General features: G+C 35.8%; 1 protein-coding gene across 8 annotated transcripts in view; it reads left to right on the top strand.

Annotated features, from left to right (window-relative positions):
• GPHN (gephyrin) overlaps positions 1-26238 on the top strand; it is a 624681-nt gene that overhangs the window by 367078 nt on the left and 231365 nt on the right. For all 8 annotated transcript variants that reach the window (XM_065872421.1, XM_065872425.1, XM_065872422.1 and 5 more), the window contains one exon: positions 23302-23436. In XM_065872421.1, coding sequence (XP_065728493.1) covers positions 23302-23436 — 135 coding nt within the window. The remainder of the gene's footprint in view (positions 1-23301; positions 23437-26238) is intronic.

Below are 26238 nucleotides of genomic sequence, written 5' to 3'. Positions count from 1 at the left end.
CTCATATGGGTGACATGTAGCAGGATTTTTTAGAAGGTTATGTTATCTTTAGTAATGTTTGACTTTCTCAAAATTTTAATTGAAAGAACCGAGAAGTTTTTATATCACTACTATAGTTGTTAATGTAGGGATTGAGTTATTAGGATGCCAGTTGTTTTTTCCTAGCATTAACCTTTTAGTACTGTGGACTGATTTTGTATGCATGTGTAGTAAACCTGTAGTAATCACTATTTGGGCCAATAAGTATATGTTCTTATAAGTTTTTCACAATGATTGCTATTATTATCAATAAAATAAGTAGGAAACTGTATTAAACTACGTAGACCTTTTTCAAATCTGGGAAATAGTATGCATTGTGCTTTAACAACATGAGCTTTGGCATCAGATAGTTTCTGTTCTACTAGATTCTACATGATCTGGTTCTAGGCCCTTCCCTTACCAACTCTCTCCCTCTCCCCTTTGCTCACTAAGTTTACATCCAGCTTTTTCTTGGCTCTGAGCACATGCTGTTTCCACTACCTAAAAGCTCTTGACCCCACTCTTTACCTGGCTAACTTCTGTTTATTTTTTCTGTTCCAGTTTCAGTGTCTCTTTATCACAGAAAGACTTCACTAATCTTCTCCTCCAATCTAAATTTTTCTCAGAGCTATTCTCTCTCATAACACCTTGTTCTTTTCCTTTATAGCACTTACCACAATTTACAATTATATACTTATTCATGTGTTTGAGTTCTATATATGTAGACTATAACGTCTATGAGACAAGGATCACCTCTGTTAGTTTATATGATTTATCCAACATCCAACACAGTTTGGCACATAGTATACACTGTATGAATATTTGTTTAATATGTTTTATGAAAAACTACAATGCATCATCCAACTAAGTTCACAAGACAGATATAAAAAAACCAAAATATATTTAGCAATCCCCATTACGTACAAGGACTTTTGCATGAGATAGACAAATAATCAGCATATTCTCTCCCTATAGTAAGCAAATGTATTAAGCAGCTATAGTAATAATGATAATATTGATAGATAGCTTTAAATAATTATGTAGCAGACACTATTCTAAGTGTTTTAGACAGATACACCATCAGAAATTGATACTGGAATGCAGGTATCAGCAAGGTTTTACCTTTTTATTTTCCTGGAAGGCAAATTTATATGGAATAATAAGAACTCTGATTACTACCATTGAGAACAACAAAAATCCCAAATGATTTTAGTAAGTATAAACAGTTGTTGTTAAGAAACAAACTCATATGAATATTTAAATTTTTATGTTTATTTTAAAAGATCTGTTATAGTCAAGCCTCATAAGTTCTCTGTCTAGGCAAAATCATAAAGTGTGGCTTTTCTTTATAAATATAAATCATAAATTCTTGTGGATTTTTTATACCATTGATTTTAATCTAAATCCAGGTCTTCACATTTTCTTGTTTAATTTCATTTTTTTGCATTTAACTGATCAGTCTACCCCAAGGAGACCTTTTTTTAAATCTATGTCAGACATTTGGTATTTTACCTGTCTTTTCTAGTGCTGTTACCTGCAAGTATGTTAGTCAAGTCATTCAAGTCACTGATGGAACATTTTTTTAGGATAGGCTATTTCACATACTACCAGAAACTGTACTGGTTAAGTGCTTAACTACCTAATATATGTTTCTCTTCTAGCCCATCAAAACGCACTTTGTCTATCTTGTTCCAAGAACTTTTAAAATTCTCGTCAAATATATGACTTGTCAAATACCTTAGTGAACTCAGGATACTCTGGTTTGATACTTTTGTTCTTTAGTAAATTTTTATAACACTTAATCATAACACTTTAATTGGTGTTCTGATTAGTATTAGAAGCTCTGGGAAGACACATGATATATATTTTTTTTTCTGAAAGAACCCATTTAGGCATTCATATGTAATCTATTTTTATTATTAGTTCAGATCCTATGTTGCACAATTGTATGTATAGTAGGATTTTTAAGAGAGTGCAACCTACCTTAAAGGTCTCTAAATAGAGACGTTACCAGGAAAGGGTTCACTTGATAGAGCTAACCATCAGGCTGACAAGGACTGCAAAAGCCTTACAATGGGGACTGGCGAATTGTTGCCGTGGAAGCCATACTCCTTCATGCATGGCTGTTTTGGGAGACTCACTTCAATTATTATCAATCTGCTCACTAGCTACCCAAAATTAAATCCAAATAACAGATCTTCTGTTGTATTAGTCTTGCAACTTTTCTGTAAGTTTAAATATTTTTTCAAAACAAAAAAATATTAAGTGGTAAAAATAGTGCTTCAAAGAGGAAATGTATGCCGACTAAAGAATTTCTCTAGCTTCAAATACAAAGTTGTATGTTTACTTCATTGGTATTCTTACTGGTATTTCAAAAGACAGAGTTTATAAAGGGAAATGATACTTTGGCTATGTATTCTAATTTTGATAATATAATTCTCCATTTCTTCTTTTAGAAGTGTTTGCCTAATCAGTCTAAGTAGCTTTCGGACAGAATAGCTACATAACTAGAAAGAATCAGCACAGTTCCTAAGAAAATATGTATTCCAGTTATAATTTCCCTTACGAGGAAAATTCTGTTGTTTAATAATTCACAGTTGAAATTACAGTGCATATCCTTAGAGAGTTTGAGATCAGCTGAAATAAATTGTCTTCCCTATCTTCTCAGTTGCATAATATAATACAGATTAGTGCTCTAAAAGTAGGAATGCTATTTCTTTTGGAAGTTATTTGGCATTTCTCCTCCTTATTTGTGCTGACTTACCCACTACAAATTCTGCTTGCTCTAGAACCTCACTACTTAGCAAGCCTTTCATTCATCTCTTATTGACTCCTTTATATACGTTAATGAATTGCAGTTTTCAGACTTTTACCTTTTTTCATCTCCTCATTTCCCCTATTCTCTCCTCTTGCTTATTATATTAAAATAAAGATCACCAAGGCTAAACAACTATCCTTTCTGATTAAACTTTTTCTGAGTTAATACTTTGTTCCATTCCTTCTATCTCAAAGAGAGCTTGTAATTCTCAGAGTTGGTGGCTGCTTCTGCTTCTTTATTATCAAAGAATAAATTATTAATTATCAACTGTATACAAGACATTATGCTCATATTTTTGACTTCTCTCAGGCTCTTGAGTACATTGATCACTCCTTAATTTTTGTAACAATCCCTTCCATAGTTTTCATCACTAAAATTTTTTTTATTGTACAATAATACATGAGTACATTCTTTTTATTAAAAAATAAAAATAAACGTGGATAAGATTAACATCCGCTTGAACCACCCTCTCATCTCATTCTCATTTGCTTTCACACACCCCCCAGAAGTAAACACTTTTCAGTAAATTAGAGGGGTATCCTTTAAAACTATTATCCTTTTCTGTACAAGCGTAGTAAATGAAATCCTAACAGTTTGTATGTGGTGTGTGTGTGTTTGTGTATGTATTTAATTAAGAGAGGGAGAGAGAAACTTGACAAGCTGCTTCTAAAATTTATACAGAATGGAAATGCAAAGGACCAAAAATAACCAAGATACTCATGAATAAGAAAAAGAACAGAGTGATAAGATCTGCTCTATAAATACCAAGACTTAAAATGATATAAAGTGCATTATTGGTGCAAGAATTAACACTTAGATCAATGGAACAGAATAGAAGCCTAAAAAATGCCAACACATATGGACACTTGGTATATGACAGAGTTTGTACTACAGATTAGTGAAGTTCTTTTTTCAATAAATGATGCTGGGACAACAGGCAGTCCTTATGAAAAAATGAAATTGATTCGCGTATCCCATACAGTATCCCCAAAAAAGTTCTAAATTTTTTAGAGACCTAAGTATGAAAGACAAAACTATAAAGCTTTCACAGATTTATATAGGACAAAATTTTCATTGGGCTGGATTAGGGAAAGATTTCTTTTAAAATATATAATTGAAGTAAAAGTCACATAAAATTCAACATGTTTAGGTGTACAGTTCAGTGACTTTTAGTACTTCTACAATATTGTGCAAGCATCACCTCTAATTCCAGAATATTTCATCACCCCTCAAAAAATACCACACCCAGTAAGTAGTCACTCCCCATACCCCCACCTCCCATCCCCTATCAACTTACTGGTTATGTATTTGCCTACTCTGGACATTACATATGAGTGGAATCATACAATATGTGGCTTTTTTTGTCTAGTTTCTTTCACTTCACATCATGTTTTCAAGGTTCATCTGTGTTGTAGCAGACATCAGTACTCCATTTTATGGCTGTAAAATATTTCGTTGTATAGATGTCATGCCTTTTGTTTAGCCACTGATCAGTTGATAGACATTTAGGTTGTTTCCACGTTTTCATTATTAAAATAATGCTGCTATCAACATCTGTGTACAAGCGTTTGTTTGAACACCAGTTTTTGATTCTCTTGGATATACACCTAGGATAGAACCGTTAAGTAATATAATAATTCTGTGTTTAACTTTGTGAGGAACTGCCAAATTGTTTCCACAGAACTGCCCCATTTTACATACCTAACAGAAATGTATGAGGTTTCCAGTTTCTCTACATACTCAACAACATTTATTTTCCTTTTTTAAAAAAATTACAGCCATTGAGTGAGTGTGAAGTGTCTCACTGTGGTTTTGATTTGCATTTCCCTTAATGACTGATGATAATGAACATCTTTTCATGTTGCTTGTTGACCATTTGTATATCTTCTTCAGAGAAATGTCTATTCAAGTCTTTTACCTCATTTCTTAAAATTAGGTGTTTTGTGTTATTTTTAAATGGATTCATCTTTTGTTGTTCTGTTGTAAGTATTCCTTATATATTCTGGATACTAAACCATTATCAGATATATGATTTGCTATATTTTCTCCCATTCTATTGGTTGTCTTTTCAACCTTTCTTGATAATCCTGTGATGTACAAAAGTTTTTAAATTTGATGAAGTCCAGTTTGTCTAAATTTTCTTTTGTTCCTTATGCTTTTGGTATCATATCTAAGTATCAATTACCAAATCCAAGGTAAAGAATATTTATCCCTCTGTTTTCTTCTGAGAATTTTATAATTTTTAGCTCTTACATTTAGGTCGTTGATCCATTTTGAGATAATTTTTGTATATCATGTGAGGAAAGGGTAGAACTTCATTTTTTTTTTTTTTTTTTTTTTTTTTTGGCTGTGTTGGGTCTTCGTTTCTGTGCACGGGCTTTCTCTACTTGTGGCAAGCGGGGGCCACTCTTCATCACGGTGCATGGGCCTCTCACTGTCGCGGCCTCTCTTGCTGCGGAGCACAGGCTCCAGACGCACAGGCTCAGTAGTTGTGGCTCACGGGCCCAGTTGCTCCGCGGCATGTGGGATCTTCCCGGACCAGGGCTCGAACCTGTGTCCCCTGCATCGGCAGACAGACTCTCAACCACTGCGCCACCAGGGAAGCCCGAGAACTTCATTTTTTAAATGTGGATATCCAGTTGTTCTGACACAATTTGTTGAAAAGATTATTCTTTCCTATTGTCTTGGCACCTTTGTCAGAAATCACTTAACCATAAAAGAATAAGAGGGTTTATTTCTGGACTTCCAATTCTATCCCATTGATCTATATGTCTATCCTTATGGCAGTATTACACTGTTTTGATTACTGCACCTTTGAAGTAAGTTTTGAAATTGGCAAGTGTGAATTTTCCAACTTTGTTTTTCAAGATTGTTTTGTCTATGTGGAGTCCACTGAGATTCCATATGAATTTTAGGATGGACTTTTCTATTTCTGCAAAAAATTCTATTAGAATTTTATTTCCAGTTTTCGTGATATTTTTAAATTTATTTTTTTATTGGGGTATAGTTGCTTTACAATGTTGTGTTAGTTTGTTGGAATTTGATAGAGATTGTATTGAATCTGTAATTCCCTCTGTGTAGTATTGCTACCTTAACAATATATGTCTTTCCATTTATTTATGTCTTTTTAAAATAAATTTATTTATTTTATTTATTTATTTTTGGCTACGTTTGGTCTTCTTTGCTGTGTGTGGACTTTCTCTAGTTGTGGTGAGCGGGGATGACTATTTGTTGCAGTGCACAGGCTTCTCATTGCAGTGGCTTCTCTTGTTGCAGAGCATGGGCTCTAGGCGAGCGGGCTTCAGTAGTTGTGGCACGTAGGCTCAGTAGTTGTGGCTTGCAGGATCTAGAGCACAGGCTCAGTAGTTTTGGCACATGGGCTTAGTTGCTCCGTAGCATGTGGGATCTTCCCAGACCAGGGCTCAAACCCATGTCCCCTGCACTGGCAGGCGGATTCTTAACCACTGCACCACCGGGGAAGCCCTATTTATGTCTTTTTATGGAGGAAATTTATTCCTTAATATTTTTTTTTAAGAAGATGTTGGCAGTAGGAGTTTAGTAATTTATTATTTATTTATTTATTTATTTGCTATGTTGGGTCTTCTTTTCTGTGCAAGGGCTGTCTCCAGTTGTGGCGAGCCGGGGCCACTCTTCATTGCGGTGTGTGGGCCTCTCACTATCGCGGCCTCTCCTGTTGCGAAGCACAGGCTCCAGACGTGCAGGCTCAGTAGTCGTGGCTCACGGGCCTAGTCGCTTTGCGGCATATGGGATCCTCCCAGACCAGGGCTCGAACCTGTGTCCCCTGCATTAGCAGGCAGATTCTCAACCACTGTGCCACCAGGGAAGCCCAATTCCTTAATATTTTATTCTTTTTGATTCTGTTGTAAATGGAAATGCTTTCTTAATTTTCTTTCTTTAAATTTTCAGTGTTAGTGTATACAAATACAACTGATTTTGGTGTGTTCCTCATATGTCCTGCAACTTTGCTGAATTTATTAGTTCAAATATTTCTTTCTGTGGAAAAAAAAAATTGTGTCATCTGTGAATAGAGATTGTTTTACTTCTTCCTTTCCAATTCGGATGCCTCTTCTTGCTTTTTCCTGCCTAATTTCCCTAGAACTTCTAGTACAGTGTTGAAAAGAAGTGATGAGTGCAGACATCCTTGATCCTGATCTTAAAGTAAGCTTTCAGTCTTTCATTAAGTAGAACGTTAGCTGTGGGGTTTATAGATGCCCTTTATCAGGTTTAAAGTTGTCTTCTATTCCTAGTTTTCTGAGTGTTTTTCTCATGAAAAGGTGTTCTATTTTGTCAGATGCTTTTTCTACATCATTTGGATTCTGGGATCATGTGGATTTTTTCTTCATTCTATTAATGCATTGTATTACACTTTGATTATATTTATTATGTTGAACCACTCTTACATTAATGGAATAAATCCCACTTGGTCATAGTATATAATCCTTTTAATATGCTGTTAGTTAAGTTTTATAGTACTTTATTTAGGATGTTTGCCAAACATCTATATTCATAAAGGATATTGGTTTGTAATATTCCTTTCCTGTGTCATCTTAATTTGTCTTTGGTATCAGGGTAATACTGGCCCCATAAAATAAGTTTAGGAAGCCTTCTCTTCCATTTTCTGGAAGAGTTTGTGAAGGATTTATTATTTAGAATTATTTAATTCTTCTTTAAACATTTGACAGAATTCTTTGATGAAGCAATCTGGTTCTGAGCTTTTCCTTGTTGGAAGCTTTTTTCTAATTACTGATTCAGTCTTTTTACTTGTTATTTGTCTATTCCAGATTTTCTATTTCTTCTTGAATCAGTTTTGATAGTTTTTGTGTTTCTAAGAACTTGTCTGTTTCCTCTAGGTTACCTCATTTGTTGGCATATAATTGTTCATAGCATTCCCCTTACAATCTTTTTTATTTCTGTGAGATCAATAATAATGTTCCCACTTCATTAGTGATTTTAGTAATTTGAGTTTTATCTTTTTTTTTCTTGGTCAGTCTAGCTAAAAGTTGGCCAATGCTGTTGATATTTTCAAAGAACCAATTTGGGTTTTGTTGATCCTTTCAGTGTTTTTCTGTTCTCTATTTCATTTATCTCCACTGGAATCTATATTACTCCTTCCTCCTCTTTTTTGGGAGGTTAGTTTGCTTTTCTTATACATTTTCCTCTGAGCATTCCTGTTGCTCTATCCCATAAGTTTTGGTGTGTTGTGTTTTCATTTTCATTCATATCAAAGTATTTTCTAATTTCTATTGTGATTTTTTCCTTGACTCATTGGTTGTTTAAGAATGTGTCTAATTTCCACATATTTGTAAATTTGTCAGTTTACTTCTATATTGATTTCTACTTTTCTTCCATTATGGTCGGAGAAGAAACATTGTATGACTTCAGTATTTTAGTGAGACTTATTTTGTGGCCTTGACATTTGGTCTATCCTGTAGAATGTTCCATGTTCACTTGAGAACATGGAACAATCTACCTGATAGGTAGATTGTTTTCTATATGGTTACTAGGTCTGATTGGTTTATACTCTTGTTCAAATCTTCTGTTTTACTTGTTGATCTTCTTACTGGCTATTCTAGCCATTATTGAAAGTGCTGAGAGCATTGAAGTCTGCCAATTTTATTGTTAAAATTTTTTTTTCTCTCTTTAATACTGTTGGGTTTTGTTTTATATATTTTGGGGCTCTGGATAAGTGTTTATAACTGTTTTGTCTTCTGATGAATTGACCTTTTTGTCATTATCTGAGGTCTTTGTCTCTTTGGACAGTTTTTGCCTTACAGTCCATTTCATCTAATATTATTATAGCTATTCCAGCTCTCTTTCTTTTTTATTTATTTATTACATTTTTATTGGTGTATAATTACTTTACAATGGTGTGTTACTTTCTGCTTTATAACAAAGTGAATCAGTTATACATATACATATGTTCCCATATCTCTTCCCTTTTGCATCTCCCTCCCTCCCACCCTCCCTATCCCACCACTCCAGGAAGTCACAAAGCACCGAGCTGACCTCCCTATGCTATGTGGCTGCTTCCCACTAGCTATCTACCTTACGTTTGGTAGTGTATATATATCCATGCCTCTCTCGCGCTTTGTCGCATCTTACCGTTCCCCCTCCGCATATCCTCAAGTCCATTCTCTAGTAGGTCTGTGTCTTTATTCCTGTCTTACCCCTAGGTTCTTCATGGCATTTTTTTTTTCTTAAATTCCATATATAGGGCTTCCCTGGTGGCGCAGTGGTTGGGAGTCCGCCTGCCGATGCAGGGGACACGGGTTCGTGCCCCGCTCCGGGAGGATCCCACATGCTGCGGAGTGGCTGGGCCGTGAGCCTTGGCTGCTGGGCCTGCGCATCCAGAGCCTGTGCTCCACAGCAGAAGAGGCCACAGCAGTGAGAGGCCCGTGTACCGCAAAAAAAAAAAAAAAAAAAAAAGTCCGTATATATGCGTCAGCATACGGTATTTGTTTTTCTATTTCTGACGTACTTCACTCTGTATGACAGACTCTAGGTCTATCCACCTCATTACAAATAGCTCAATTTCGTTTCTTTTTATGGCTGAGTAATATTCCATTGTATATATGTGTCACATCTTCTTTATCCATTCATCCGATGATGGACACTTAGGTTGTTTCCATCTCCGGGCTATTGTAAATAGAGCTGCAATGAACATTTTGGTACATGACTCTTTTTGAATTATGGTTTTCTCAGGGTATATGCCCAGTAGTAGGATTGCTGGGTCATATGGTAGTTCTATTTGTAGTTTTTTAAGGAACCTCCATACTGTTCTCCATAGTGGCTGTACCAATTCACATTCCAACTAGCAGTGCAAGAGTGTTCCCTTTTCTCCATAACCTCTCCAGCAATTATTGTTTCTAGATTTTTTGATGATGGCCATTCTGACTGGTGTGAGCTGATATCTCATTGTAGTTTTGATTTGCATTTCTCTAATGATTGATGATGTTGAGCATTCTTTCATGTGTTGGCAGTCTTTATATCTTCTTTGGAGAAATGTCTGTTTAGGTCTTCTGCCCATTTTTGGATTGGGTTGTTTTTTCTTTTTGTTATTGACCTGCATGAGCTGCTTATAAATTTTGGAGATTAATCCTTTGTCAGTTGCTTCATTTGCACATATTTTCTCCCATTCTCAGGGATGTCTTTTGATCTTCTTTATGGTTTCCTTTGCTGTGCAAAAGCTTTGAAGTTTCATTAGGGCCCATTTGTTTATTTTTGTTTTTATTTCTGTTTCTCTAGGAGGTGGGTCAAAAAGGATTTTGCTGTGATTTGTGTTCTGCCTATGTTTTCCTCTAAGAGTTTGAAAGTTTCTGGCCTTACATTTAGGTCTTTAATCCATTTTGAGCTTATTTTTGTGTATGGTGTTAGGGAGTGATCTAATCTCATACTTTTACAAGCACCTGTCCAGTTTTCCCAGCACCACTTATTGAAGAGGCTGTCCTTTCTCCACTGTAAATTCCTGCCTCCTTTATCAAAGATAAGGTGACCATATGTGCGTGGGTTTAACTCTGGGCTTTCTATCCTGTTCCATTGATCTGTCTTTCGGTTCTTGTGCCAGTTCCATACTGTCTTGATTACTGTAGCTTTGTAGTATAGTCTGAAGTCAGGGAGCCTGATTCCTCCAGCTCCGTTTTTCGTTCTCAAGATTGCTTTGGCTATTCGGGGTCTTTTGTGTTTCCATACAAATTGTGAAATTTTTTGTTCTAGTTCTGTGAAAAATGCCATTGGTAGTTTGATAGGGATTGCATTGAATCTGTAGATTGCTTTGGGCAGTAGAGTCATTTTCACAATGTTGATTCTTCCAATCCAAGAACATGGTATATCTGTCCATCTATTTGTATCATCTTTAATTTCTTTCATCAGTGTCTTATAATTTTCTGCATACAGGCCTTTTGTCTCCGTAGGTAGGTTTATTCCTGGATATTCTATTCTTTTTGTTGCAGTGGTAAATGGGAGTGTTTTCTTGATTTCACTTTCAGATTTTTCATCATTAGTGTATAGGAATGCCAGAGATTTCTGTGCATTAATTTTGTATCCTGCTACTTTACCAAATTCATTGATTAGCTCTAGTAGTTTTCTGGTAGCATCTTTAGGATTCTCTATGTATAATATTATGTCATCTGCAAACAGTGACAGCTTTACTTCTTTTCTGATATGGATTCCTTTTATTTCCTTTTCTTCTCTGATTGCTGTGGCTAAAACTGCCAAAACTACGTTGAATAAGAGTGGTGAGAGTGGGCAACCTTGTCTTGTTCCTGATCTTAGTGGAAATGCTTTCAGTTTTTCACCATTGAGGACGATGTTGACTGTGGGTTTGTCATATATGGCCTTTATTATGTTGAGGAAAGTTCCCTCTATGCCTACTTTCTGCAGGGTTTTTATCATAAATGGGTGTTGAATTTTGTCAAAAGCTTTCTCTGCATCTATTGAGATGATCATATGGTTTTTCTCCTTCAATTTGTTAATATGGTTTATCACATTGATAGATTTCCGTATATTGAAGAATCCTTGCATTCTTGGAATATACCCCACTTGATCATGGTGTGTGATCCTTTTAATGTGCTGTTGGATTCTGTTTGCTAGCATTTTGTTGAGGATTTTTGCATCTATGTTCATCAGTGATATTGGCCTGTAGTTTTCTTTCTTTGTGGCATCCTTGTCTGGTTTTGGTATCAAGGTGATGGTGGCCTTGTAGAATGCGTTTGGGAGTGTTCCTCCCTCTGCTATATTCTGGAAGAGTTTGAGAAGGATAGGTCTTCTCTAAATGTTTGATAGAATTCGCCTGTGAAGCTATCTGGTCCTGGGCTTTTGTTTGTTGGAAGATTTTTAATCACAGTTTCGATTTCAGTGCTTGTGATCAGTGTGTTCATATTTTCTATTTCTTCCTGATTCAGTCTTGGTAGGTTGTGCATTTCTAAGAATTTGTCCATTTCTTCCAGGTTGTCCATTTTATTGGCATAGAATTGCTTGTAGTAATCTCTCTTGATCTTTTGTATTTCTGCAGTGTCAGTTGTTACCTCTCCTTTTTCATTTCTAATTCTATTGATTTGAGTCTTCTCCCTCTTTTTCTTGATGAGTCTGGCTAATGGTTTATCAATTTTGTTTATCTTCTCAAATAACCAGCTTTTAGTTTTATTGATCTTTGCTATCGTTTCTTCATTTGTTTTTCATTTACTTCTGATCTGATATTTGTGATTTCTTTCCTTCTGCTAACTTTGGGGGTATTTTGTTCTTTCTCTAATTGCTTTAGGTGCAAGGTTAGGTTGTTTATTCGAGATGTTTCCTGTTTCTTAACGTAGGATTGTATTGCTATAAACTTCCCTCTTAGAACTGCTTTTACTGCATCCCATAGGTTTTGGGTTGTCGTGTCTCCACTGTCATTTGTTTCTAGGTATTTTTTGACTTCCTCTCTGATTTCTTCAGTGATCACTTCGTTATTAAGTAGGGTATTGTTTAGCCTCCATGAGTTTTTATGTTTTACAGATCTTTTCCTGTAATTGATATCTAGTCTCATAACGTTGTGGTCGGAAAAGATACTTGATACTATTTCAATTTTCTTAAATTTACCAAGGCTTGTTTTGTGACCCAAGATACGATCTATCCTGGAGAATGTTCCATGAGCACTTGAGAAAAATGTTTATTCTGTTGTTTTTGGATGGGATGTCCTATAAATATCAATTAAGTCCATCTTGTTTAATGTATCATTTAAAGCTTGTGTTTCCTTATTTATTTTCATTTTGGATGATCTGTTTATTAGTGAAAGTGGGGTGTTAAAGTCCCCTACTATGAATGTTACTGTCGATTTCGCCTTTTATGGCTGTTAGTATTTGCCTTATGTATTGAGGTGCTCCTATGTTGGGTGCATAAATATTTACAATTGTTATATCTTATTCTTGGATCGATCCCTTGATCATTATGTAGTGTCCTTCTTTGTCTCTTCTAATAGTCTTTATTTTAAAGTCTATTTTGTCTGATATGAGAATTGCTACTCCAGATATCTTTTGGTTACCATTTTCATGGAATATCTTTTTCCATACCCTTACTTTCAGTCTGTATGTGTCTCTAGGTCTGAAGTGGGTCTCTTGTAGACAGCATATATATGGGTCTTGTTTTTGTATCCATTCAGCCAATCTGTGTCTTTTGGTATGGTAGGAGCATTTAGTCCATTTATATTTAAGGTAATTATCGATATGTGTGTTCCTATTCCCATCTTCTTAATTGTTTTGGGTTCATTATTGTAGGTCTTTTCCTTCTCTTGTGTTTCTTGCCTAGAGAAGTTCCTTTAGCAGTTGTTGTAAAGCTGGTTTGGTGGTGCTGAACTCTCTCAGCTTTTGTTTGTAAAGTTTTTAATTTCTCCATTAAATCTGAATGAGATCCTTGCTGGGTAGAGTAATCATGGTTGTGGGTTTTTCTCCTTCATCACTTTAAATATGTCCTGCCAGTCCCTTCTGGCTTGCAGAGTTTCTGCTGAAAGATCAGCTGTTAACCTTATGGGGATTCCCTTGTGTGTTATTTGTTGTTTTTCCCTTGCTGCTTTTAATGTGTTTTCTTTGTATTTAATTTTTGACAGTTTGATTAATATGTGTCGTGGCGTATTTCTCCTTGGATTTCTCCTGTACAGGACTCTTTGTGCTTTCTGGACTTGATTAACTATTTCTTTTCCCATATTAGGGAAGTTTGAAACTATAATCTCTTCAAATATTTTCTCAGTCCCTTTCTTTTTCTGTTCTTCTTCTGGAATCCCTGTAATTTGAATGTTGGTATGTTTAATGTTGTCCCAGAGGTCTCTGAGACTGTCCTGAGTTGTTTTCATTCTTTCTTCCTTATTCTGCTCTGCGGTAGTTATTTCCACTATTTTATCTTCCAGGTCACTTATCCGTTCTTCTTCCTCAGGTATTTTGCTATTGATCCCATCTAGAGTATTTTTAATTTCATTTATTGTGTTGTTCATCGTTGTTTGTTTCATCTTTAGATCTTCTAGGTCCTTGTTAAATGTTTCTTGCATTTTATCTATTCTATTTCCAAGATTTTGGATGATCTTTACTATCATTATTCTGAATTCTTTTTCAGGTAGACTGCCTATTTCCTCTTCATTTGTTAGGTCTGGTGGGTTTTTATCTTGCTCCTTCATCTGCTATGTGTTTTTCTGTCTACTCATTTTGCTTATCTTACTGTGTTTGAGGTCTCCTTTTTGCAGGCTGCAGTTCGTAGTTCCCATTGTTTTTAGTGTCTGTCCCCAGTAGCTAAGGTTGGTTCAGTGGGTTGTGTAGGCTACCCGATGGAGGGGACTAGTGCCTGTGTTCTCGTTGATGAGGCTGGATCTTGTCTTTCTGGTGGGTAGGTCCACGTCTGGTGGTGTTTTGGGGTGTCTGTGGACTTATTATGGTTTTAGGCAGCTTCTCTGCTAATGGGTGGGGTTGTGTTCCTGTCTTGCTAGTTGTTTGGCATAGGATGTCCAGCACTGTAGCTTGCTGGTCGTTGAGTGAAGTTGGTTGCTGGTGTTGAGATGGAGATCTCTGAGAGATTTTCACCATTTGATATTATGTGGAGCTGGGAGGTCTCTTGTGGACCAGTGTCCTGAAGTTGGCTCTCCCACCTCAGAGGCACAGCACTGACTCCTGGCTGCAGCACCGAGAGCCTTTCATCCACACGGTTCAGAATAAAAGCTAGAAAAAGTACAAAGAAAGAATTAGTAGAAGTAGAAAGAATGGAGGGAGGGAACAAGGAAGGAAGGATGGAAAGAAGGTAAAAACAGAAAGAAGATAAAGTAAAATAAAGTAACATAAAATATAATAAAGTTATTAAAATAAAAAACAATTATTAAGAAAAAAAAAACAGACGGATAGAACCCTAGGACAAATGGTGGAAGCAAAGCTATACAGACAAAATATCACACAGAAGCATACACATACACACTCACAAAAAGAGGAAAAGCGGAAAAAATCATAAATCTTGCTCTCAAAGTCCACGTCGTCAATTTCGGATGATTCATTGTCTAAAGGAGGAAAGGAAGGAAAGAAAGAAAGAAAGAAAAGAAGATAAAGTAAAATAAAGTTATTAAAATAAAAAAATAATTATTAAGAAAAACAAAACGGATGGATAGAACCCTAGGACAAATGGTGGAAGCAAAGCTATACAGACAAAATCTCACACCGAAGAATACACATACACACTCACAAAAAGGGGAAAAGGGGAAAAAATCATAAATCTTGCTCTCAACGTCAACCTCCTCAATTTGGGATGATTTGTTGTCTATTCATGTATCCCACAGATGCAGGGTACATCAAGTTGATTGTGGAGCTTTAATCCGCTGCTTCTGAGGCTGCTAGAAGAGGTTTCCCTTTCTCTTCTTTGTTCTCACAGCTCCCAGGGGCTCAGCTTTGGATTTGGCCCTGCCTCTGCGTGTAGGTCACGAAAGCGCATCTGTTTTTCCCTCAGACAGGACGGGGTTAAAGTAGCCGCTGATTCGTGGGCTCTGGCTCACTCTGGCCGGGGGTTGGGAGGGGCACGGAGTGCAGGGTGAGCCTGCAGCGGCAGAGGCCAGCATGACGTTGCACCAGCCTGAGGCGCTCTGTGTTCTCCTGGGGATGTTGTCCCTGGATCCCAGGATACTGGCAGTGGCGAGCTGCACAGACTCCCCGTAAGGATAGTGAATAGTGACCTGTGCTCTCACACAGGCTTCTTGGTGGTGGCAGCAGCAGCCTTAGCGTCTCATGCCTGTCTCTGGGGTCCACGCTTTTGGCCGTGGCTCGCGCCCGTCTCTGGAGCTCCTTTAAGCAGTGCTCTTAATCCTCTCTCCTCACGCACCAGGAAACAAAGAGGGAAGAAAACGTCTCTTGCCTCTTCGGCAGGTCCAGACTTTCCCCTGGACTCCCTCCCGGCTAGCCGTGGTACACTAACCCCCTGCAGGCTGTGTTCAGGCCGCCAGCCCCAGTCCTCTCCTGTGCTCCATCCAAAGCCCAAGCTTCCGCTCCCAGCCCCGTCTTCCCTGGCAGGTGAGCAGACAAGCCTCTCGGGCTGGTGAGTGCCGGTCGGCACCGATCCTCTGTGCGGGAGGATCTCTCCGCTTTGCCCTCCGTACCCCTGTTGTTGTTCTCTCCTCCTCGGTTCTTTCCCCCTCCGCCACCTGCAGTCTCCACCGGCAAAGGGGCTTCCTAGTGTGTGGAAACCTTTCCTCTTTCACAGCTCCCTTCCACTGGTGCAGGTCCTGTCCCTATCCTTTTGTCTCTGTTTATTCTTTTTTCTTTTGACCTACCCAGGTACGTGGGGAGTTTCTTGCCTTTTGGGAGGTCTGAGGTCTTCTGCCAGCGTTCAGTAGGTGTTCTGTAGGAGTTGTTCCACGTGTAGATGTATTTCTGGTGTATCTGTCGGGAGGAAGGTGATCTCTGCGTCTTACTCTTCCACCATCTTCCCCTCGTCCTCTCCAGCTCTCTTTCAATTACTGTTTGCATAAAATATTTTTTCCAGTTTTTCACCTTCAACCAATATGTGTCTTTGGATCTAAAGTATATACTTGGATCATGGGTTTGTTTTGTTTTTTTTTTTTTTGAGGGGGGTTTAATCTATTCTGCCAGTCTTTGCCTTTTAATTGAGTAGTTTAATCCACTTATATTTAATGTAATTACAGATAAGGTAAGATTTCTTCCAGTTCACTGTTTTTTTTCAGTGTCTTTTGTTGTTGTTCTTGTTCCTCATTTCCTCCATTACTTCCTTCTTTTTTGATTAATAGATATTTTCTAGTGTACCATTTTGTTTTTTCTCTCATTTCTTTTACCAAATATTTTTTCATTATTTCCTTAGAGATTGCTGTGAAGGTTACAGTTAACATCTTAATTTGTCACAATCTAGTCTTAATACCAAGTTAGTTTAAATATTATGCAACAACTTTTCACTATCTCCCTCACTTTTATTCTTATTTTAACAAATTATATATGTATACATTGTGTGCCCATCAACACAGATATATAATTAGTCTTTTATGTAGTTTTCTTTTTAAATTATATAGGAAAAATACAGATTCATGACCCAAAATATACATTAATAGTGACTTTTATGTTTACCTATGTAGAGTACCAGTGTTGTTTGTTTCTTTACATGAATTCCAAATTACTGTCTAGTGTCCTTTCATTTCAGCCTAAAGGAATCCCTTTAGCATTTCTTGTCAGGCAGGTCTTCTAGCACTGAACTCTCTCAGTTTTCGTTTATCTGAGAATGTATTGATTTCTCCTTCGTTCTTGAAGTGTAGTTTTACCAGACAGAAAAATTATCGTTGACAGATTATTTTTCTTTCAGCATTTTTGAGTGTCTTCCCACTGCCAACCAGCCCCTTTGCTTTCTGTTGAAAAATCAGCTACAATTCTTATTGAGGATCCCTTGAGTTGCTTTTCTCTTGCTGCTTTCAGGATTCTCTCCTTTCACTTTCAATAATTTGATTATATATCTAGTTGTAGATCTCTTTGAGTTTATCCATCTTGGGGTTGTTGAGTTTCTTGGATGTGTAGATTCATGTATTTCATCTAATTTGAAAGTTTTCAGGCATTATTTCTTCAAATATTTTCTCTGCCTGTTTCTCTCTTCTACGTGGGATTCCCATTATGCATATCTTGGTACATTTATTGTTTTCCCACATGTTTCTTAAACCCTGTTCATTTTTCTTTATTCTTTATTTATTTCTGCTCCTCAGTTCATTGATTCTTTCTTCTGCTTGCTCAAATCTTGTACTGAACGCTTGTAGTGAATTTTTTATTTTAGTTATACTTTTCAACTTTAGAATTCCTACTTGGTTTCTTTTTATGATTTCTACCTCTTTATTGATATTCCCTATTAATGATACATCATTATCATGCTTTGTTTAGTGCTTTTCCATGGTTGCTTTTAGCTTTTTGAATATATTTCAATTAGTTAATTTAAAAGCTTTTTCTAGTCAGCCCAGTGTCAGGACTTTCTCAAGAACAGTTTCTATTTCTTCTTTTTATTTTTTTTTCCTATACATGGGTCATACTTTCTTGTTTCTTTGCATACCATATAATTTTTTTGTTGAAAACTGGGCCCTTTGAACATTTCTAGTAGCAACACTGGAAATCAAATTCTCTCCCGTCCCCAGGGTATGTTATTACTGCTTGTTATAATTGTTGTTGTTTGTTGATTAACTTTTCTGAACTACTTTTTTTTTTTTAACATTTTTCTTGGAGTATAATTGCTTTACAATGGTGTGTCATTTTCTGCTTTATAACAAAGTGAATCAGTTATACATACACATATGTCCCCATATCTCTTCCCTCTTGCATCTCCCTCCCTCCCAACCTTCCTATCCCACCCCTCTAGGTGGTCACAAAGGACTGAGCTGATCTCCCTGTGCTGTGCATCTGCTTCCCACTAGCTATCTATTTTACACTTGGTAGTGTATATATGTCCATGCCACTTTCTCACTTTGTCCCAGCTTACCCTTCCCTCTCCCCGTATCCTCAAGTCCATTCTCTAGTAGGTCTGCATCTTTATTCCCGTCTTGCCCCTAGGTTCTTCTGACCATTTTCTTTTTTTTTTTCTCTTCCATATATATGTGTTAGCGTACAGTATTGGTTTTTCTCTTTCTGACTTACTTCACTCTGTATGACAGTCTCTAGGTCCATCCACCTCACTACAAATATCTGAACTACTTTTGTCAAGTCTGTTCTTCTTTGTTGTGTGTGGCCACTGAAGTTTCTGTTCCATTAGCTTCGTAGTCAGCTAGTGATTTGACATAATTTCCTTAAATGCCTGGAAAATATAAATATACAGAAAAGGAAAATCTCCCATTCTTTGCAGATGAGCTCTTTTTATATATTGGAGCATGCCTTCAACACTCAGCCAGGCAGTTTACTACTCTGCCTAATCTTCACTTCCTACTTGTGCAAAATCTTTAGTTCAGCAGAAGGTGAAACATTAGGTGAAGTCTTCTAAGTATGTGCATTGCCTTGGGCATAATCATGACCTCCTGGAACTCAGGAATATCTGGGAGCTTTTCAAAGCTCTTATGCCTGAAAGCATCTCATTACATGGCCTTTCCTCCCAGGTTTTTAAGTTAATCTGTTACTCATTCCACCTGTTATCCACTGCCCAGACAGCAGTGGCTAATATGTTTGACTTTAAATATTTGGATAACCTCCCCTCCAGTTAGTTGCCTGAGCCATGGGAGTGTTCCAAGATAGGGAAAATAAAGGAAAGCCCTTTGAGGGTATCCTTCAATGAGCTACCAGACATGTTGAAACAGCCACAACCCTTGAGAATAAGGTTTGTTTCCCTTCAGTATTCAGAACTTTTACCAGACATGTGGGCTGTGTCTTCAAGGCCATCACTGAGCTATGTAGTAGGGGATCAATTGGGGGGTTTTGTGGGGGGATTTTGATTAAGCATTCACCTGGCTGCTGTAAACTTGATTAGTTTTTAGATTTCTGATAAAGTTGATTCTGACAGATTTTGTTAGTTTATTCATTTCTTTAGTAGAGGTGTGGACTGTTGACATTACCTACTCTACCTTTCTACTGATGTCACTCAGAAAGTATTCCTTTTAAGACGCAAAAACCACTTAACTATAAAGGAAAATATTGATAGAGCTAACTAAATTAAAATTAAAATATTCTGTTCATCACAATACATGATAAAGAAGGCACGCTACATATTAGGAATAGATATTTACACCATATAAAACTGATAAAGGACTTGTTATCCAGAATAGATACAGAAATGTAACAATTCAATAAAAAATGAATGACTTAATAAGGGAAAAATAGGGCAAATTGAATAGGGACTTTACAAAAGAGAACATCTAAATAGCTGATAAACATGAAAAGGTATTTACTCTCATTAACAATGATGGGAAAAGAAATTAAAACCACATTAAGGGGACTTCCCTGGCAGTCCAGTGGTTAAGACTTCACCTTCCAATGCAGGGAACGTGGGTTTGATCCCTGGTCAGGGAGCTAAGATCCCACGTGCCTCGCATCCAAAATATCAAAACATAAAACAGAAGCAATCTTGTAACAAATTCAATAAAGACTTTTAAAAAACACATTAAGATATTTTTAGTATCCCATTTGAAGAAGAATTAATAATACTGACAATACTAGGTAGAGCTAAATACTGGAGTAAGAGGAATTGTCACCATTTTCTTTTGATAGACATATAAATTGACTTAACCAATTTGGGAATTTGTAAAAGAAAGTATTCACACCCTACAACCAGCAATTCTGTTTCTGAGTATATATATCCTAGAATTAATGCATGTGGGAATTATGGTACATGAACAAGAATTGTTCATAATATCTCCAAAAAGGAAACATTACAAACACTGTACAACAGAGTTATCCATATTCACTGCATCCTTTTCCTCCAACTTTTTTCTTTACCACCTATATTGAGGTATCTATCTTCATCAAATAATAGCTTTCTTTTAGGTTACTAATGACCACCTCTATCTTGTTCTTTAATGTCTGTTTCTTTCTCCTTTTTCTGTTTTGCTGTATTCTTTCCATATGGTCTTTGTCTTTCAGGTCTCATCTATTTCTGTAGCTTCCACAATCTTATCTCTGCAAATAATTTCTAAGTCTCTGTCTGTAGCATAACTTTCTTTTTTGAGATGGGTGAAATTTTATTTCTACACTATATTACCTAATGAAATTGGAAATTTATGGTTGCCAGTATTAACTGGATTCTCAATGATGGTTGATATTTCCTTTGCCAATGCCTTAGTTATCCTCCATGCTTCAGTCATCAATGCATTTTTCCAGATTTTTATGACTCTCCTAGAGTTATCTTTCCCACTTTTACTTCCCATTTTTCTCATTAGATAGATCTTCATTCCAAGCACCAAAGAAAAGAATATTAGTGAATGTCTCTCTTTTTTTTCCACCAATTACCCTGGTTTGTCATCCCCACTTGCTTCCTCAACTCGTTTCTGTTCTTTTTACTTTACTTGTATCTTCTTTAATTGCTAGATCTAATGGCATCTTTTCAACTCTCACCTTACTCCTGTTCTCCCCAATAGTTGATATTTTGTAACATCTTTTATAGCATCTTTCTTCTCTTTTCTCTTCCCTTATGTTCACTCTGTCTTAATTTTCCTCTTTTGTCTCTGTTTCTTAAAGATAGGAAGACCAAATAATTTATCTTCCAAACTGAAACACTTCTGAAAGTGAGAAGATGTGTTATTTAATAAAGTCAGGATAATAGATATAAACCCAGATTATTCAAGGAAAACAGGGTTGTATCATCATACCATTTACAGGGCTTTTTTTTTTCCCTAATTCCTTTTCTTCTGTTAGCCCCTTAATATGGATATCACCTAGAATTTTGAACCGTCATCGTTTGTTCTTTTACATGCCCTCCTTGGGTGACCTGAAATATTTGCATGACTGAAACTACCACCTTCAGTGATAATTCCCAAAGTATATATCCAATCCCTAACTTTTTCCTGAGCTCCAGTCTCATATTTCCAATAGTTAATTCTGTATTTCCAGGCTAGTAACCCAAAAGTATGTACCTCACAATTTAAAGTTACCTTCTCCCTCAAATATCCTACTCTTTTGTTTCTTGGGGGGATGAAGACTGTGTGTGTGTGTGTGTGTGTGTGTGTGTGTGTGTGTGTAAGTCTGGAAATATATATTATACATGTATACTACTTTGTGCAGATGCTTCATTAGGTACTGGATGTACAGTAGTAGCAAAAACACAGTTCCATCATCATGACAATGCATTCTGGTGTGGGAGATAGACATTGATCAAACTAGCATACATATAAGTATAGTATAAGTATGGGTAATTTCTGTGAAAGAGAGAAACGTGGTATTATGTGAAATATAATAGGGGCGTTTGACCTTTTTCTTTCCAATACATGGCCTTTTATATTAGACATAAGTGACAACATATAGCTCTTCTAAATTAGACTACTTACATTTCTTTAAAATATTTATTGCAATTCACTATTCAAATATACTAGCAAATGGAGCTGTTTTTCTTCTCAGAATTCCCATTGCTTTTCATCCTAGTTATGGGGTTATTGTTCATAAATCACATAAATTGTTAAGCCCTGAAATGGTGGAAGTACCTTTGGTATTGAGGATGTAGGTATGGAAACTAAATAAAAGAGCATTTATGAAAATAATATGTCGTTTGTGAGAAAGAGATGGTGTGTAAGATAGAGAGCACCTTTCTAGTCACAAAATCTAGCTGCTGTTTTCTTCTTTTCACATAGTAAGTAATATTTGTTGATTGAATGATAATTGCTTGAAAGTAGTCAAGTTCTCATTTTGAGATTAGAAGACCTACACTCACTAGTACTAGCCTAGAACATGAACTAAATTATGCATAGCCCCAAATTATAATAAATTTTATAATCAACATAAATATTAATATTTTTTTAATAATCCACATTATTTGTCCTTACATTTATATGTTTTTACAGTAGTAATATTCAGTTACATCAGTCTTTACCCTATTGATAGGTATAATATAATAACTAGCAATTGCCAACATTTCTTAAGTACTAACTACTTGTAAGTGTTATATAATTTATATACATTATCTTATTTAACCCTCAGCAATAATCTGGTGAGGTAAATGCTATCATTATCTACATTTTTTAGGTAAAGGAAATGGCAAATTAAAAAAGTATATCCATCAGTATCCCAGCAAAGTCACAGCATACTTAAATGGATAATTGAAAAGAGTTTAATAAAGGACTATGATATTTACAAAAGCTTGGGCAGATTTTAGGGAAAGCAACAAAACATGATGCAGCACCCTGGGACTAGTAATAGTGGGAATCATTAATACTCCTAGTCCTAATGGGGCAAGGGAGGGAGCTGCTATTGGAATCCAGAAAAGAGCCGAAGGCAAGGGTCATCTGATAGGGGCTGTGATCTTAGCCAACCTGCAGTGACCTGGTAGAGAAGGAGCCAGGGGAATAAATGTCAGACCTTACTCTCCTACAACTCTTCAGTTTCCTGACAGTGGCTCCTATTAGCTGAGCCCAGCTAGAAACCAGAGAGCACAAAATAGCTTATTGATTGTATCTGTACAGGTTAGCTTCAAGCAGAGAGAGTGAAGAAGGGTAGAGAATGAATCTGAAAGGGAAATGGAAAATATCTAGGAATTAAATAACTATTAAGTGGCAGAGCCAGTATGTGAATGCCAAACACTTTACTTCTCACTACAATTCTGTACTGCCTCATAAAAAAAGCTTTGGTGAAATATTATTTGGCCAAGGAAAATATTTTAAATCTGAAGGTTTCTACCCTATCCCAAATTGTTGGATGCATTCATACGTAACAGTGAGTGAGACCAAATATCTGAGAGCTTAGCAGCAAAGAATGCCCCCCTCAAAAAATGTTTGATGTGGGTATTGATTTTACATGTTGTTGGTATTTTCAGCATATTAAACCATACTTGTTCCTCTTGTCCAGATTCCAGACTCCATCATTTCTCGTGGCGTTCAGGTGCTCCCACGAGACACAGCCTCCCTCAGCACTACTCCTTCAGAATCTCCTCGTGCTCAGGCTACATCTCGCCTATCTACAGCTTCCTGCCCAACACCAAAAGTAAGTACAGTTGCTTGGCACCTTACACCTGCTCTGCTATGTGAATCTGGGAAAACTAACCAACCAATATTTCCCTCCGCTTGTCAAGATTGGATTGCATGCAAGATAATATGATGAAAAATTAATGGACTATAACATAATTACCACCTAATGTTTCACAGATTGTCATATTAGGCCAACAATAGAGCAATAGAAATTTCATTCAAAATGCCTACCACCTCACAGCGATCGGTATTACTTTGTGTAGCTCCTGTTTCTTTGTTGTAGACTTATTACTTTTTAGCATACTTATTAGTATAGAAGTAAAGTTATTTATGCAGAGGATGAATGTGTTTCTGGCCAATAAACAGAAAGATTAACAAAATAAAATAATATCACCAAAGGGATTTTTTTTTAACTTGTCCAGGCAGGGGTAGCTCCCTGCTCTAGTATCATTCCAAATTTTTTCAAACATATTCAACTTGGAATGTTGCTGCCTAATATTTGGAAACAAATCTAAATTGATTAGAAAGAAAGTTTTAATGCCAACCTTTGGGGGAGGGAGGAAGTGTCTTAGTATTTATTTTTATAATTTTTCCCAAGTACTGAATCATGTAAGGGGGTGGGGGGAGGATTAGACATTTATTTGCTACCTGACATCTTCATGTATGTGAAAAATTGAGAAGCAAACCTAATTATGACTGTGATGCTTTTTCCTGGAATATCTCTTTCCTGGCAAAGTTAGTCATTTGTGCTTTCAAGTTTTCTATGGGATGGATCCACTATTGGCATCAAAAGCTTAACAGTAACATTCCTTCTTATTTAATAGGATATGATGTTAGATATCAGGCTATACAGTAAATTTATTTCAGGGCTCTCTAGGTAATTTTTCAAACTGTGGCTTTTTCACTGTCATCAGATTTAAGGACTTATATAGCTATCTTCCTCAATTCCAGCTTTTCTATGAGTTTTATGAATGTTATCATTGAATTTAACTAGAAGTAATCTCAAGCAATTCTTGATATGTGTAGTGCAGTTGTTTTTACATTCCATGGTACAACCTTTTCAGCAAAGTCTTCAGAGTGTTAACTGTTGTATATCGTTTTTAGACTTGTGTCAAAAATAGCTGATATTAATTTTATAGTTTAAAAAAATTGATGTCCTAAATCTTTAATAAAGAAAAACTATAAAAACATTCTAGATATAAAATGTATGTTATACATTTATACATGGGGTGCCAGTCAGCTACATCTTCAACTGAATGAAAACATGGAGTTCTCAAGACATAAATTGGATAGAAGAATCTCATCCATATCTTATAAATTTTTAAAACAAAATAATTTATTTGACTTCATTAAATTCCAACAGTATAAGTTGTACTCATTTATAAAGTCTGGGAATAATTAAAGCTAAATGTTAAGTCCAGTATAAAAGTTTACTCATTCACCAAATATTAAGACCTTAATGATGGGAATACAGAATTATCTAAGACACGGTATTTTTTTCGTAGTGATATACTGTGTACATAAATATTTTAAGCTAAGTTTAATTATACATAGTAGTTCTTGAGCCTTTTTAAAACTCTGCAATTACATCTTAATTGCAAAGAGAATATTAAATACAGTTTTAAAAATCACTCCAAATTTCTACATTAAGTTAATTTGCTTATTGCAGAATTTTAGGGGAGGAAGTTGCTTGTCTTGATATTTTTTCCATAGTTAACACTTAGCTGCTCACATTGACAGTAAATTCAAATAAAACAGAATACTTGAATATCTTTTTTTTCAGGAATTTTTTTCTGCATTTTTGTCTAGGAATAAGATTCTATTTCTTTTAAATAATTTTTACCAGCACCAGAATGTAATCTCAAAGATAAAATTATTGCTTTGTTGTAATTTTAAAATTAAACTTTTACGGTTGAATCAGAATAGTAATATAATAGAAAAATTAGTTTGAATACTTATATTTTAAAAAGAAGTGAAGATAATCAAATTAATCCTCCTATTAAAAGTCTCAAATTATAAGACTGCTTAATTGAATGCAAACTAGATGCTTTTATATGTACTTTTATATCAGTGACAGATATAATCTCTGCCCTCATGGAGTTTACAGTTTAGTCAATGGTATATTGAAGTAAATAGGTATTTTTAAAATAAATTTATTTAAAATAACTTTAAATTATAATAAATATACTTTTACAGTAACTTAATAATGATACATTGAAATTCACACTAAGGAGAAGTAAAAAAGTGTAGTGATAGAAAATAAAAGGAGGGAAACCTCACTTAGATGAGATGATCAGAGAAGGCCGCTCTAAGGAGTAACATTTCACCAGGGACATGAAAGATGAATAAAACAAAACAAAAGGTTTTTTGCCAGGTGGAGGTTTTGAGAATTATATTCAGCAGAAATGACCACCTTACAGGTAGTATTCACCAATCAAGAACTCTCAGACTAAAACTTCATTAGTACATAAATAACCTAATTCAGTGACTTCAAAATCCAACTTCAGATATCAATTCTTTTTTATTTTAAATAATGACTTTTTTTTTTTTGCCTTTGCCTGCCGAGTCAAATTTCAAGGATGTAGGTTTTAGGACATTAATCTGTTCTAGATGAATTCTTTATTTTAATTTTATAGCATAAAAATTTAGGGCAGAGAAGAAATCAAAAAGAAAGTCAGGTTTCTAATTTGAGATATGGGTAAATGATGTTATTAACTATACTAAGGAATAAAAGAGAAAAAGCAAAGGAGAGTGGTTAATACATTTTGGTTTTGAATGTTTTCAATCTAATATATGTATAAGACATCCCAGGAATGAT

This window comes from Phocoena phocoena, chromosome 2, assembly GCF_963924675.1.
Source record: "Phocoena phocoena chromosome 2, mPhoPho1.1, whole genome shotgun sequence".
Lineage (NCBI taxonomy): Eukaryota > Metazoa > Chordata > Mammalia > Artiodactyla > Phocoenidae > Phocoena > Phocoena phocoena.
The sequence above is the reverse complement of the archived record's forward strand: the minus strand, read 5'-3'. Positions and strand labels throughout refer to the sequence as shown.